The sequence below is a fragment of the Chelon labrosus genome (assembly GCF_963514085.1).
Source record: "Chelon labrosus genome assembly, chromosome: 10".
In the NCBI taxonomy this organism is placed as follows: Eukaryota; Metazoa; Chordata; class Actinopteri; order Mugiliformes; family Mugilidae; genus Chelon; species Chelon labrosus.
Window position 1 is genome coordinate 6838468 of NC_140360.1, and position 15185 is coordinate 6853652.

Consider the following 15185-nt stretch of genomic DNA (forward strand, 5'->3'; position numbering starts at 1 on the left):
CAACCCGTCATCCATGCATCCTCTCTTTCACCCTTTGTGAGCATCTCTCTCTCTCTCTCTCTCTCTCTCTCTCTCTCTCTCTCTCTCTCTCTCTCTCTCTCTCTCTCTCTCTCTCTCTCTCTCTCAGTCATCTGCATCCAGATGGCTCCCATCTCTGTGCTTTTGTTCGTTTCCAATTGCTTTTCAACTTGTTTCTTTAGATAAACAGTAGTCTGGAGCTCTCTCTCTGCACAGATCCACCAACACATAAAGGAATATTTGCGTATGTTCAGTCTTAGCAATAACCTTGAGTTCCAAATGCTCTCCAGTTACAAGAAGTAGTTCGGAGAGTAATTTATGGTGCTTCATTACATGTAGGCTACTGATCCACTGTGGCTTGAGATATACTATACGTACTTTGGTTTAAAAAGGGGAGAAAGATCTATTTTGAAGGACACGCACAAGGAGACGAAGCATCCTGAAATAATCAAGTCCACTTTAGCTGTAATTTAATGTACTGGGATTAACCTAAAGCGCTGCAGTTGAAACCGGTAATCCAAACAGAGTTCAGCAAAAGGTGATCCAACATAGCGTAATCCAGAAGTTTAATAAGGAGTCAGAAATACCACAGTAAAACAATAAATATAAAAACACGGGCAAATTCAAATATCTCCATAGACTTTCGTGTTAAAATATCCAACATTACAGCTGAAATAAACATTTACAGCCGGGTACAAACTGCTTCTGGTGTCTATAGCTGATTAATTGAGAAAGTAGCTGCAGAGAGGAGGTGTATATTTGTATGGTTCACCAATTACAGTTATATAAAGACCCATAGTTATACATGCTTAAGGGCATGGCCACTTTGAGTGACAGGTAGGTGTCGTCACAGGTCAACATTTCAAATTAGGAGTTCGTAATCATTCACACTGGGGCTAATACGCCCTAAAAATGCAATGTTCTGCCGGGAAACTTTTGGACCTGGCATTCGTGTGGTCGTAGTGTCGGTGTAATATCAGCGATCAGCCATAACATTATGATATTTAATGTTGTGGCCGATCGGTGTAGGTAACCACAGAAATCATTTTTCAGAACTATTGGTTAAAATGTAGATAGGAATAAATGTTCACCACAACTCAACAACCTTTCTTGAATACCAGCACTTTATAGTTTTAGAGTTTTCATAGTTTTCATCCCATCCTAACCTTCCCTTCCTCCCTGCTTCCTCCTATATCTCTGAGCCCATTCCTTCCCCTCAACAATACCCTATGTTCTGTAGCTCCATATGTTCTCCTCCCTCCTTGTTTGTCTGTGGGTTTTGTTGTGTGTGTTTCTCCCCAGAGCATCATGTGACACTGCAGTGCTTTATTGGCTCTATTGCAGCCTTACCGCACAAAATCCTCTTCCTCACTCCCTCTCTCTCTCTCTTTCTTTCTCCCCGATATTACTCTTTGTTCGGACCTTTTTGTGAAGCTGTGCAGTCTGGACCCGCTCCAACGGAGAGTCCATAAAGAGCAATAAAATGGAAGAAGTGACAAGAGGCAAAACTTGCCGTAATTGGGGTCAAGACTCGTCTCGTTTGAAGTTTAGCTTTAGAAGATTTATCACAGACCTGGTGAGAGCTGCCTTACCACAGGCTGCAGGCTTTACCGAGGCCTTCCTCTGTCCTCATTTAGAGAGTTTATGTCTCTCTGGTGTGTTGTCTGTCGAATTGATCAAGGAGTATATGTGTGGGGGGGTTGTACCTGCAAAAAGGCTTTGCCGTCCAATCTTAACCTCCAAATATGGTCAGATTTCCTGAATCTAAGTTTATGTACTAGTCGCTGGTTTGTCCGAGACAAAGTAAAAAATTGTACCTTATTGACATCAGATTGACTGTCATGTAGAGTAGATCGTAGAACCACAGACAGATTAACTGTGTAAAGAATCATAATTGCATTATATATTGCAGAACTACACAAAAATCTTGGAGGTGTGATGATGTATAATATAAGAATAAAAGGAATGTTATTTATATGGAGCCTTTCAGATGCCAAAATGCTGCTGTTCCCCAAATGGCCACTTGAGGCTGGCTCACTAATTGAAATTGTATAAAGACTCACATACTTAAGGGCGTGGCCACTTTGGGTCACAGGTTGCTAGCTGTCTGGCTAGATGTTACCTGTCCACCCCAGCTCCACTTTACACTAATCAGGGGTTAAGTTTGTTGCATATGCTGCAAGAAGCAAGAAATTTGTTCTCACCTTGGGGGCTACAAGAACAAAATGACGTCATTTTGTACTTGTAGCCCTCGTTCGGGAGTTCTCGCATCTTGTTCTCGACACATCAGCCGGGCAGAACTATTTTCTCGTGCGGTGTCCGACAACTGTTCTGTGATTGGTCAACAATTGGAAGTGGCTGTGGTTGATGTGGAAATGCTAGCGGCCACTCTGTGAGCTCACGTATGCTAATATTCGGTGTGTGAACGCTAATCTCTCCTGGGTAGAGATGGGCATAATGTGTGTGGGTGCATGCTGATTTTGTTTTTGTAAGAATACCTTTTTACCCATTTTGTCCTGTGCACTTTGCGTGGAGGAACCAGTTCAGGCTTCTGACGACTGGTAGCCAAAACAAGTGATTTGCCTCATCCCGAAACTTTTCCGCTGTGCATTGACGGTCTCCGTGCTCTCCAAGTAGATTCCTTTTATTTCTGCAGGTTTCGATGTTGACTTTTAATTTGTCACTTGATCACTCACCAGTATTTACGTTTACCCATTCCCGTATGCGCGCAAGAAAAGAAAGTTTGAAAAAAGGAAACTGATTGTTCCAGCTCTCTGCAGTCCTCACTCGGTCTTCCTCGTATAATTCACTCATGAACTGGACGGCCAACACGCAAACCAGCAGCCCTCTGCAGCAGGTTATAGACACATCTTATTTTTATCAAATGTCCTTCCACTGTTTGAATAAATGCGTCTGTGTTGGACAAAGGAGCTTGAATGTTTTCCTTCTTTCTTTCTTATTTCATTTTCTGCCTTACATCTTCATCTAACCTTTCTTAAACATTTATTTCCTGATGAGCGCAAGCCTCTGTCCTTGCGGGGCAATCAACATAAGCCTCCCTCTGAAAGCTTCATCTTCTTCTTATTTATAAGTATTTTTCTGCTGCTTTCAGAACATCCTGCGAGGATGCAGCGCCCTGTTGGGTCCCGGTACCTCTGGGCTTTGGCGGGCTCTCACCCAGAGTCAGAGCCACGTCCCGGCCGGCGGTCCAGCCGAGCTGACGGAGCTGCTGGAACTGTATGCCCAGAATCTGGCCCGGAACATGAAGCTCACCTACCTCAACCCTGTGGCGCTGGTCGCACCCAACATAGGTGAGTTTAAAATAACACACACAGTCGCCACAGTCATTCCACATAAATGGGAATAAAACGGTAATAGAATCTTAATCTTTACAGCCGATTTTCTACAGTTGTCTCATAATACTGTAAATCACTGCTGTGAAATCAGAGAGAATAACTCATTGTAAAGCAGGAGATGAACGGCGCTAATGCAAATGATGATGGCACAGCCAGAGAGTTGGCAGCGGCTCAGAGAGCGATGGATTTCACACTCCCACGCATACATCAGCTAATGCTTTCAGCACATGCACACAAACCCTGGAGCACTGCAACCCTGGCCAACATACACCGATCAGCCACAACATTAAAACCACCTGCCTGATATTGTGCAGGCCTGCCTTGTGCCACCAAAACAGTTGGGACTCATCAGAGAATGGACATGGGCCTTCTCAGATTGTCCTGTGGTGTTTGGCATAAGACAATTGTTAGTGGGGGTCCTATGGGTTGAGAGGAGGGGGCTCTGTGAATATAATTTAAGCCTTGATATAATTTAAACAGTTTTACACCGATCAGGCATAACATTATGACCTGATCTGACTCATCAAAGAATGGACATGGGCCTTCTGAGGGTGTCCTGTGGTGTCTAGCAACCGAATGTTGTTAGTGGAGGGCCTTTGGGTCCTGTGGGTTGAGGGGAGGGGTCTCTGTGGATCATCCCACAGATACTTGATCAGTTTGGGATCTAGTGAATTTGGAGGCCAGGTCAACACGTTGTGCTGTTCTTCTTGTTTTTTTGAGTTGTTCTTTAAGTGTTTTTGTGTGTGTGTCTGTGTCAGGCTGCATCCTGCTGGGGATGGCTGCTGTACATCAAGGAGTGTCATTGCTATGGGGTGGGGGTGTCTGGTCTGGTCTGGCTGGGTCTAAGCAACATCCACATCAATGAATGAATGCCAGGTCCAAAAGTTTCCCAGCAGAACATTGAATTGTCACAAAATGGTCTTCTCCTGTCAGTGGTTTTAATGTTGAGGCTGATTGGTTTACATCATTCATATCAACAGATGCTAAATATACACACCACAACACACGAGACGTTTTCAGTCAGAGGTGCACTTTTATACATGTAGCGGACAACTGGTGAGAATGTGCATGACACGCAGTCTCGCCAATGGAAATACTTTGTCATAGGCGAGGAATGGATCTTGGGTGGAGCATGAGGTCCGCCCAAATGAGGTCTTCGAATGTCGTTCCAGTTCGAATATTCTTCCAGTTTGGTGCCAGTCCGCGATAGTAACGCCATCAGTCACTGAATTCTCCAGACAGTGACCTGCTCTATTAACACATGGGACTGAGTAAAGTCTGCTTAACGTCTGCTCTGACTGATTCAGTTTGTTGAGGGAGCCGGAGCATAAAATTAGTGACAAACTGGGCTCATCAAAGGCACGTTCATTAAACTTTTTAGCATTTACTGTAAATGAAAAGATGGTTAGACAGCCCTCTGCACACTCTCTCCCTTTTATGTTCCACACATCTGCAGGTTGGACGGTTGGTGTGTCCGCCTGGTGTTTTTCAGTTTCTTGCATCCTGTCACTTCTGCTTTTTCCTCTTTCCCACATTTTTCTGTCGCTGCAGCAGTGTGGAAAACAAATAATCTGCACCACGCGCAACAATAAGAGGTGTCGAGATAGCAACAGCAGCAGCTTTGGCGGGGGTGAAGCCAGTGACAATGAATTTTACGCTTGACTTAATGTTCTTAGCTAGACCCTCAGGAGGAATTCCTTTAACGTACCGTACACCCAAAACTCATCAAAGTTAGCAGACGCTCAATCTTACCTCTCCAGTTTATTTTAGTGAACAGAGGCGCAGCTTGTCAACGAGCAAGGCAGGCAACTTCTTGGGGCCTCAGGCCAGTAGGAACCCATGAGGGTGAGCACACTTTAGGCTATGGGCCTGTTCAGACCTTGCTATAAGATCTGATCTGCGACCAGCTTTAGGTCCGTGTGTTCAGACCTGGCACTGACGGCAGCAGATGAAGCAGAAGGTATAGGGAACAAGACTGAAACACAATTTCACACTCCTACTCACACAAACACGACACAAGACAGTTGCTCAGCCAAATGGGAAAAGACGAACAACATAAGAAAAAGACTTGACACGCTCCCATCTGTTCGTGTCCAACATATGAGTGCACTTTACGATCTATTGTTGGTGGCGGTCATTGGATATTGGCTTATTTACCACTTTTTTAAATATACAAAACACATTTTGACCGCACAACAAAACAAACACACAGGTCCGTGCTATTGAATTATTTCTCTCCTCTCCGTATCGAGTGCTGTTCCATTTCTATTTGCTGGGTCAAGTGTTCACTCATTACTGAACGCTCAATATTGACTATGAACTTCCTGTTCAACACCTCATTTCCTCTTAATGCCACAGACCTTCCCTCCCACCGCTTCTGTGTGTGTGTATTTATGGATTTTATATTGACGTTTCATATTAAATCACAAGTCCACAGGTAATAAAACGGTTTATCGACACAGCCACTTCAGGTTAGCCCTAAATCTTGAAATTGAACAGGTGGTGTATTGTTGAGTTAAAGAGCAAAAAGGAAAATGGATGAGTCAGAAACGTTGAAAGGTCTCCAATCTGAGCCGCAGGTTAAGCACCAATCCATCATTGCCACTTTCATTAAGTAGGATTACCATAAATAAATGGGACAATTGTTTAATGTCTGTTTGTAGTGGCCTCAGCACGGCAGCTTACTTTGTGCGGCACAGTGTCAGACATGGAGAGAAATCTGCTTCGGAGTTTAATGGCTGGACTAAAGTGCTGTTCTTCTGAAAGTGTTCAACTAAACCTTTGTCATAATGTCAGACGGTGGGCGTTTATTGCATATAAAGAGGGTGACGGCATTGTGGGTTTCTCTGACCAGAGCTATATTGTCTTTTCCTGACTCCACCTAACTCCCAGCTGATTACAAAGTGGTCAAAGAGGTGGAGCTGAGACTGGCGAGTGACTTCTAGGAATACATCTAGGAGCCTATGAGGGCGCCCACATGCATTCTGCATAACATTAAGCCTTGATATAATTTAAACACATGAGTTATACACCAATCAAACATTATGACCACAGTGTGACTCATCAGAGAATGGACATGGACCTTCTGAGGGTGTCCTGTGGTGTCTGGTAACAGAATGTTGTTAGTGGGGGGGGGGCTTTGAAGGGAGGGGCCTCTGTGGATCATCCCAGAGATACTTGATCAGTTTGGGATCTAGTGAATCTGGAGGCCAGGTCAACACCTTGTGCTGTTCTTCATGTTTTTTTTTTTTCAGTTGTTCCTAAAGAGTTTTTGTGTGTGTGTGTCTGTGTCAGGCTGCATCCTGCTGGGCATGGCTGGTCTGGTCTAGGTGGGTGCTACATGTCTAAGTAACATCCACACGTAAGCCCTGGGGGGTTGATGTTTGGTGGTGGGAGGAGTGAACCCCCCCCCATCACTTCAGGGTTAGCTTCTTTTCCAGGAGCATTCGTTGCTCCGTGTATACATGAATTCAATGAATGAAAATGGGCTTGCTGTAGCTGGAGAGCTTGTTATTTATTGCTGAGCTGCCTTGTAAAATTTATTATAACACAATAAAATACAGTTTGTTTTGCTACTACAGGTTTTGGGAGGCCTCTGGGCAAAAGTGAAGTGTCCAGTACAATAATAAACAAAAAAAAAAAGTCGCCACCAAAAAAAAAAAAAAAAAAAGGTCACACACTCTAATATTTTGTTGGACCGCCTTTAGCTTTGACTATAGCACACATTCTCTGTGGCATTGTTTCCATAAGCTTCTACAACGTCACCAGATTTATTTTCATCCAGTGTTGCATTAATTTTTCACCAAGATCTTGTATTGATGATGGGAGAGTCTGACCACTGCACAAAGCCTTCTCCAGCACATCCCAAAGATTCTCAATGGGGTTAAGGTCTGGACTCTGTGGTGGCCAATCCATGTGTGAAAATGATGTCTCATGCTCCCTGAACCACTCTTCCACAATCTGAGCCCCATGAATCCTGACATTGTCATCTTGGTCATATTCAGGTAGTCAGCTGACCCCATTCTTTGGACACATAATGTTGCTGAACCTAGACCTGAGCAACTGCAGCAACCCCAGATCATAGCACTGCCCCCACAGGCTTGTACAGTAGACACTAGGCATGATGGGTGCATCACTTCATCTGCCTCTCTTCTCACCCTGATGCGATGGTTCTCCACTATCCTTCCAGTTTCTAATAATGCGTTGGACAGTTCTTAACCCAGTTTTAATAGTTTCTTCAATCTCCTTAGGTGTTTTCTCTGCTTGATGCATGCCAATGATTTGACCCTTCTCAAACAGACTAACATTTTTCCACAACCACAGGATGTGTCTTTAGAGATGGTTGTTCAAGAAATGAGAAGCTACTCAGTGCATCAGTTGGGGTTAAATAACTTGTTGCCAGCTGAAAGATAATCACCCATGCAGTAATTATCCAATAGGAGGCTATATCTCAATATTGGGACCAGGCCTGGAGGTCTGAGAAGCAGGCCAGACTGGAGGGTCACAGGTTTGAATCCCAGGACTGATAGGAAAAAATATGCAAGGGGTGAAGTGAGTAAGTAGCGCTATCACCTCAAGGCGCCCTCGAGCAAGTCATCCCACCCCCTGAGCTCCTTAGGCACTCAATCCCACTGCTCACTGTGAATAGATGGGTCATATACAGAGATGAGATTTCATGTATAACACAGGACAAAAAAAGAATATGAATCTGAATCTGAGAAAATATGTGAAAGATCAAGGCTGTTGGCATAGAGGCAACACTTGAACAGGTTCTGAATTTATACCTTTTACAACCAGAAGCTTACCTGTTACGAACTTTGTGTCTAAAAATGTGTTTTTGTTTGTTTCTGTTTGTTTCTGCTTGTTTCTGCGCCAGTCATGAACCTGGACCGCTTGGAGAACCACACCCATGTGCGTCGGCGTTTCCCGCGCTACCACACCACCATGTTTCGTGGACAGGCTCTGTGGGATCCCAACACTCACGTGATACTGCCCCCCGCTGCCCTGGTGCCGCAACGGCAGCAGCAACACAACTGGAAGGAGAAGGAGCGGACAGAGAAAGATTGTAAGAACAGCCACACACTAAGAGAGTCTTCAGAGCGTTATGGGGATGAAAACCGACAGACATACTCACCCAGATTTCTCAATTTTAGCTTCGACCTCTCAGAACGCTGCTTCGGCCCCGGTCAGCATCTCGTCCAATCAGACGGGGGAATACACTGCAGCCAGACGCACAGTTTCGCTGCCCGAGCCGCCGATCACCATCGTCATCATGCTGATCTATCGGAGTCTCGGCGCCGCCCTCCCTCCCAAGTACCACACGGACCGGCGGGGAGTGAGGTGGGAATCAGTCGCACTTAGAACAATAAACATCTGATTACAGCCGCTCTCGAAACGTCTAACGAGGGATGCAGGCTGAATGTAGAAATCTGGATTATCTGGTGTTCTGCACTGATTACATAAGCGTTACGCTCAGAAAATCTTTATTTGTCTCTGATTTTCAACAATAACTTGATTGATCTAAAATGAAAGAATAAAGGGAAAACAAGAACAAAAAGGCTTGTCCCGAGGCCAAAGTGTTCAACCCTTATATTTCAGTCTCATAAGATGGATGAAATTATAACACATCTTTACATTTGAGAAGCTGGAACTCGATAATTTTATGCGTTTTTGCTTGATAAATGACCCAAAGGAATAATTGTGACATAAACTGTTGTCAGTTGAATAATCGGTCGATAGAGTAACTGATTCGGGGCTAATTTCAATATCGCCTTATATGGCATCTTTTCTTTCCCTCTCTCTCCCTCTCTCTCTCTCTCACCTCCTCACCTCTCCTCTGGGTTTAATTACCACGTAACAAACTGCCCCGTTTTCAGTAGGAGTCAATAAACAGTCATTTATGTCTCGTGTTGAATAAAAATCTAATTCTTCTCTTTCTTTTTTCCTTTGCTTTTCTGTCTGATTTATTTTAGTGGATGTCTGGTAACTCTGTACCCCCTCCTCTCCTCTCCTCTCAGGCTTCCCAGACACCCAACAATGAACTCCCCGGTGGTCACGATCTCCGTCTACAACAACCAGACGTTTGTGGGCGGACACTTGGACCAGCCCATCCTGCTGGAGTTCCGGCTGCTGGAGACGGCCAATCGCAGCAAGCCTCTGTGCGTGCAGTGGAACCACAGCAGTCCGTGAGTACAGACTAACACTCACTCGCTCATATGCCGTTTCTTTGTGATTGCATGTAATGCTGCACACTGAATGCACAAGGTTGACAGAGCTACTTTAAATTAATTTCCCTGGCACGTGGACTAATCAGTCTCAAGATATTTGTCACACAAAATCAGCGTTGCGAGACCACGGCAAGATTTCTATGAGAAGATGTTGATCGATTTTATGAATCGATATTGGGTCTTTCAAATCAATTTGAATTGGAAAAGCATAGTAATCTTAGTAAAAAATATGTTCTCAGTGGCTGAATTAATATTATAGCATATGTCTTTATAGCTGTGAATGTCCTGTTATAGCTGTTAAAATTATTCACTTACTGAACTGATGCTTTACACCACTCAGCCACAACATTATGACCAGGAGAAGTAAATAACATCGACAATCTTGTGACAATTCAGTGTTCTTCATTGGTGTGGATGTTACTTAGACATGTAGCAACCACCTAGACCAGACCAGGCACCCCCACCCCATAGCAATGACACTCCTTGATGGCAGAAAACGCTTTAGGATCAACTCAAAAAACACATGAAGAACAGCACAAGGTGTTGACCTGGCCTCCAAATTCACTAGATCCCAAACTGATCCTGTGGGATGATCCTCAGAGGCCCCTCCCCTCAACCCATAGGACGCAAAGCCCCCCCACTAACAAAATTCTGTTGCCAGACACAGGACACCCTCAGAAGTTCCCATGTCTATTCTCTGATGAGTCACAACTGTTTTTGAGGCAACAAGGGAGACCTACACAATATTAGGAAGGTGGTCATAATGTTATGCCTGATTGGTGTAAAGTGGATTTTTTTTTAAATTTTTAAATTAGTCTAGAAGAGCATTTTAAACACAAATTTGGAACACTTGTTCTGTTACTGTTGATTATGAAGACCCAGAGTAGTAGTAGTCTTTTTATGTCATGTGTCTTTACAGTAATCCACATTTCAAATACCATCCTTCCTTATTAACCCCGTCTCTATTACAGGCATGAGCCGGGAGGTTGTTGGACGGTGAGGGACTGCATGGTGGTGTACAGGAACACCTCCCACGTCCGCTGTCAGTGCCACCGACTGGGCACGTTCGGCGTGCTGATGGACAGTTCACAGAGAGAGGTTAGCAATCAGTCACTCAGCCGCATATTGCTAATCAAATTAAGTCAAGGTTTTAATGCTGAGGAATTCACCGCTACCTTTAAAATCATAACGAGGCGTGTAATGGACTTCCCATCTGTGAACGCTACCTGCGGTCGACATCTTAGCTGGTAATTGCGGGATCTGGTCGACGTGAAAATATGAAATGTTAAGGAGAGAAATCTTGACTGACATCTGCGGGGCTGAAGGAAGTCTTGTTACGGCTGTTGAACATTTTCACGACTTAAACCGTTGACCGTTACTCCCCGGCATACCAAGTCGGTGATCAGAGCTTGACACATGAAAACCCGTGGAATAGTTTAAGTTTTACAGCTCTCCGAAGTTTTTACACTAAATTAAGCATGACTTCAAAGGAAATATTATCACCGGTCCAGTGATATGAGAAGAGGAGTGTGGCGTCTATTTGAGATGCTGCACAAGTGCCAGATTTGTACAGATGAAATTCCGGTGGTGCCTTACATGTTCACTGATACGCATTAGATTGGTCTGTTGTTTGATTCCTCTAGTCATGCTTTAGAGAGTCATTCATTCATTTTCTGTAAGCCTATTCCGGCTGTCATTGGGCGAGACCTTGGACAAGTCTCCAGTCTATCGCGGGGCCAATCTAGAATCACTATTAATTACAATTAAACTAATGAGCATGTCTTTGGATGGTGGGAATAAGCTGGAGTACCGGGAGAGAACCCACACAGACACAGGGAGAACATGCAAACTCCACACAGAAAGGCCCCAGCCCCAGGACCCATTTAGAGATTCATTATCTTAAATAGATTTATATCCTGTAATGTCCCTTTTCTTTTCTTTTTTGCTGTGTTCACACTTGTGGCGAACACAACAACAACAGCAAGCTGCAATTCATTTTTAATGCGCGCTAGCGATTTGAAACGATAAAAAGTGGCGGGCTGGTTTCGACTTTTTTCAACACTCCAATGACGCGTCATCCAACCATATGTGTTTGTTTCACCGGTTTATCTCTAACCTGATGTAACACCAGCAGTGACAACGAGCACTCTCTGCTGTTTTGTAATTTTTATTTATTTATTTTTTCGCTCATAGTGTGAATTCAGCAGAAAGCTCCGCTCTACCGAAAGCACGCTGTGTTGTGTGTGGTCGACTCCCGGCCTGTGTCGTGTCAAACTAACCGCTAGAGAGGCGTCATGCAGATGTGTTCAATTTTTGTCGTAGATGAGTTGCAGAAGAGAAGGCTGGCCTCACGGCGGTCCAAAATCCATTTCCTTGTTCTCGTGTCTCAGCGGCCCCACAGAAAATTCTCCCTTATTCAGCCTCCTACACTCCATTAGACGCCTTCTCTCTTTTCTGTGCTGCAGCGATTTAACTGAAGGCAACAGTTGATCCACATTTATTAAATTAAATTCTAATATGAGCCGCTCAGTTCCAGTCGCCGTTGTGTGAAGCACAGAGCGAAACTCAACTCAGCTGATGATTAGTCACCACTCCAGCATTTTAGTGGCGCGATTACAGAGCAATGCCGACACACCAGCGCACAGGTAGAAATCATAGACTGTAAATAAAGATGGACGGCAGAACAGCGCCTCAAAAGTGTAGCTAAAGCAAGTAGAGCTCCTCCTGGTGGCTGGCTGCAGTATAGGTTATAAGCTCCACCCCCCTCCATGTTAGTGGGTGGGACTTGGGGCAAACTTAAACACGAAAGTAAACGTCAAGGATTGTTTCAGACATTTTAGGTAGCAATGCTGATGCACACTCAAGTGTCAGTTTTTCTAATAAGTTTTGTTGTAGTTAGATATTTGACGCTACAGAAAGAGGATGTGACCTCATAATGACTACCAGTTCCCATGCCAACCGCTCCACAAAGCAGCCCCGTGAGAGAGTAGGAATACATAAATAAGTAGATTCTGGCTGCAAACTCGCAAGATGGCGCTGCCCGTATCCCCGGGGAAAATAGCGTCAGTTTGGTCAATGCAAGGAAGTGAGGATGCGTAGTTCATATTTATATACAGTCTATGCTAGAAATACATTTACATACAGTATACATATATGTAAACCAAGCTTTACTCCTTTCTGTGTGAACATTTTGCCAACTCTTAACTTAAAGTTATATAGACACTAAGCGATAGAGAAATAGTCTATTTAAAGCAGCTTTATGATGCCTAGAGGCTTGCTTATTATAAAGACACAACCTTTCCTGATGTTTTCATTGATGCTCTTTTCATATGAAACAACATCGTGACTTGTGCAGCTTTCTTTTCTTCAGCTCGTTTTCTTTCTTTCCAAACAATTTAACATCTCTGATATAAGTAATGTCAATTCACGCTGAAGGCAGACAGGCGCCCTGCAGCATTTCAGGGTGTTAAAATGATTCCCTTTCATCTTTTTGCTTTATTTCACCTAGTAATATGACATTTTATCTGTCGTTCGTGCTCTGCAGTGCACTTTCTTCCCCTCACATATTCATCCTCCACTGGTTTCCCCCATCATTTCCTCTGCCCCACCACCTCTTCATCTGATATGAACCCGATAACACCTTGTCTTGTCTTTTCTCTGCGAGCAGCAGCTGGAGGGGGATCTGGAGACGCTGGCCCTGGTCACATACACCTCCCTGTGCCTCTCCATGCTGGCCCTCCTCCTCGCCGTCCTGGTGCTCTCCTGCCTCCGCGGCCTCAAGTCCAACACCAGGAGCATCCATTCGAACACGGCGGCAGCCATGTTCCTGTCGGAGCTCGTGTTTTTGCTCGGGGTCAATCAGACTGAGCAGCAGGTATTTACCGACGGGAGGTTGTCTCTCTGTCCGACTTTAGCTTGCTTGTTTTCCATTTTTTCACACCAATGTAACTCTAGGTGCCACTTTTTCGTAATATTATGAAGAGGCAAGGCATAATTTGCAGATTTGGAACATTTTTCCAAAGCAATATCTAAAAATTTACATTACATTCTTATCTCCCTCTTCTCACCCTCTGTTTCGCACCTTACCACCCACTATTATGCATAATCATGGATTTCCTTTTACTTTGCATCCTGTTCCTGTTACGCCCAATACTTTGTACATTTTCTATATCCGTCGGCCTCTTTTCTCTCTTCTTGCTTCCTCCTGACCCCTGTATCTCTGTGTTATAATACATCATTTGTGTGTGGGTGTATTTAAAGAGCAGCGAGTCTTGCGGTACCGCACACAAATATGTGCTCACTCAGCATGAAATCCAATTAATTAAGCTGTATTCCCCCCCACACACACACTCTCACACACAGTCGACTCCACAGCTCTTACAGTGCAACCGGTTACTTCTAGCCAAACAATATGTTCTCTAATTCATATACATCATGCTCGGGAGAGCGTGTTAGAGCTCGCAGCAGTCATGTGTCTCTTTATGCGCAAGTGCATATTTTAGTCTTTCTGTGTTTTCTCGTGTAGCTTGTTGTGTTCCGTGTGTGGGAGTGTGAGATTCACCATCTGGCCTTCTTACTGCCAAGCCCGCTGCTTTTTTTTTCTTTAGTCATCTTTAGGCTGTTGCTAGGAATTGGTACTGAGCTTCTTTTAACCCGAGAACTGGCCCTAGTGGGCTTCCTCAAGAGTGGTTTTGAAGTTCAGAGCGGTGTCCTCGGCCATCAGCATCTTTGGACTCCTCCAAAAATAGGCGGAGAGGTGGAAAGAGAGAGAGAGTAGAGTTGAGGCGGGCAGGTGACATGTAGGAAGAATTAGCAAAACCTGTGAGGACATTCAAAGCAACCATGCACCTGTCAGCCACAACATTAAAACCACTGACAGGAGAAGTGAATAACATTGACCAATTCAGTGTTCTGCTCTGCTTTTGGACCTGGCATTCATTGGTGTGGGTGTTACTTAGACATGTTGCACCCACCTAGACCACACCAGGCACCCCCACCCCATAGTAATGACACTCCTTGATGGCAGCAGCCATCCCCAGCAGGATGCAGCCTGACACAGACACACACACAAAAACACTTTAGGAACAACTCAAAAAACATGGAAGAACAGCATGTTAAAAATGATTCCCTTTCATCTTTTTGCTTTATTTCACCTAGTAATATGACATTTTATCTGTCATATTACTAACTAACAACATTCTGATGCCAGACACCACAGGACACCCTCAGAAGGCCCATGTCCATTCTCTGATGAGTCAATTGTTGTGGAGGCACAAGGAAGACCTACATAATATTAGGAAGGTGGTCATAATGTTATGCCTGATCGGTGTACTTTGAAGTGGAAATGAAGCTGTCAGTCAAACAGAATTTGCTCAAGGGGTTTCCACTGACAAGCATGACAAAGAAAAAAAAAAAGGAATATAGCTTCGATACAGGTTTCCGGCGCCGCCATCATGTTGCACTATACCCTGTGACATCGCGGCGTTGGTTACGGTAAAAGACCGATCATACAAGACAGATGGTGAAAGACAAGACAAACCCTGTGTCGGGGGAATCTATGGGTTTCAAGCCAAGAACAAAACAT

General features: G+C 44.3%; 1 protein-coding gene across 1 annotated transcript in view; it reads left to right on the top strand.

The window, feature by feature from the left end:
- The window catches only part of celsr3 (cadherin, EGF LAG seven-pass G-type receptor 3), a gene marked incomplete at its 5' end in the record, with an annotated part of 123547 nt that overhangs the window by 88752 nt on the left and 19610 nt on the right, over positions 1-15185 (top strand). The window contains 6 exons of the mRNA XM_084553707.1: positions 3131-3329; positions 8251-8439; positions 8528-8714; positions 9392-9559; positions 10573-10699; positions 13269-13475. Of these exons, the coding sequence (XP_084409833.1) occupies positions 3131-3329; positions 8251-8439; positions 8528-8714; positions 9392-9559; positions 10573-10699; positions 13269-13475 (1077 nt within the window). The remainder of the gene's footprint in view (positions 1-3130; positions 3330-8250; positions 8440-8527; positions 8715-9391; positions 9560-10572; positions 10700-13268; positions 13476-15185) is intronic.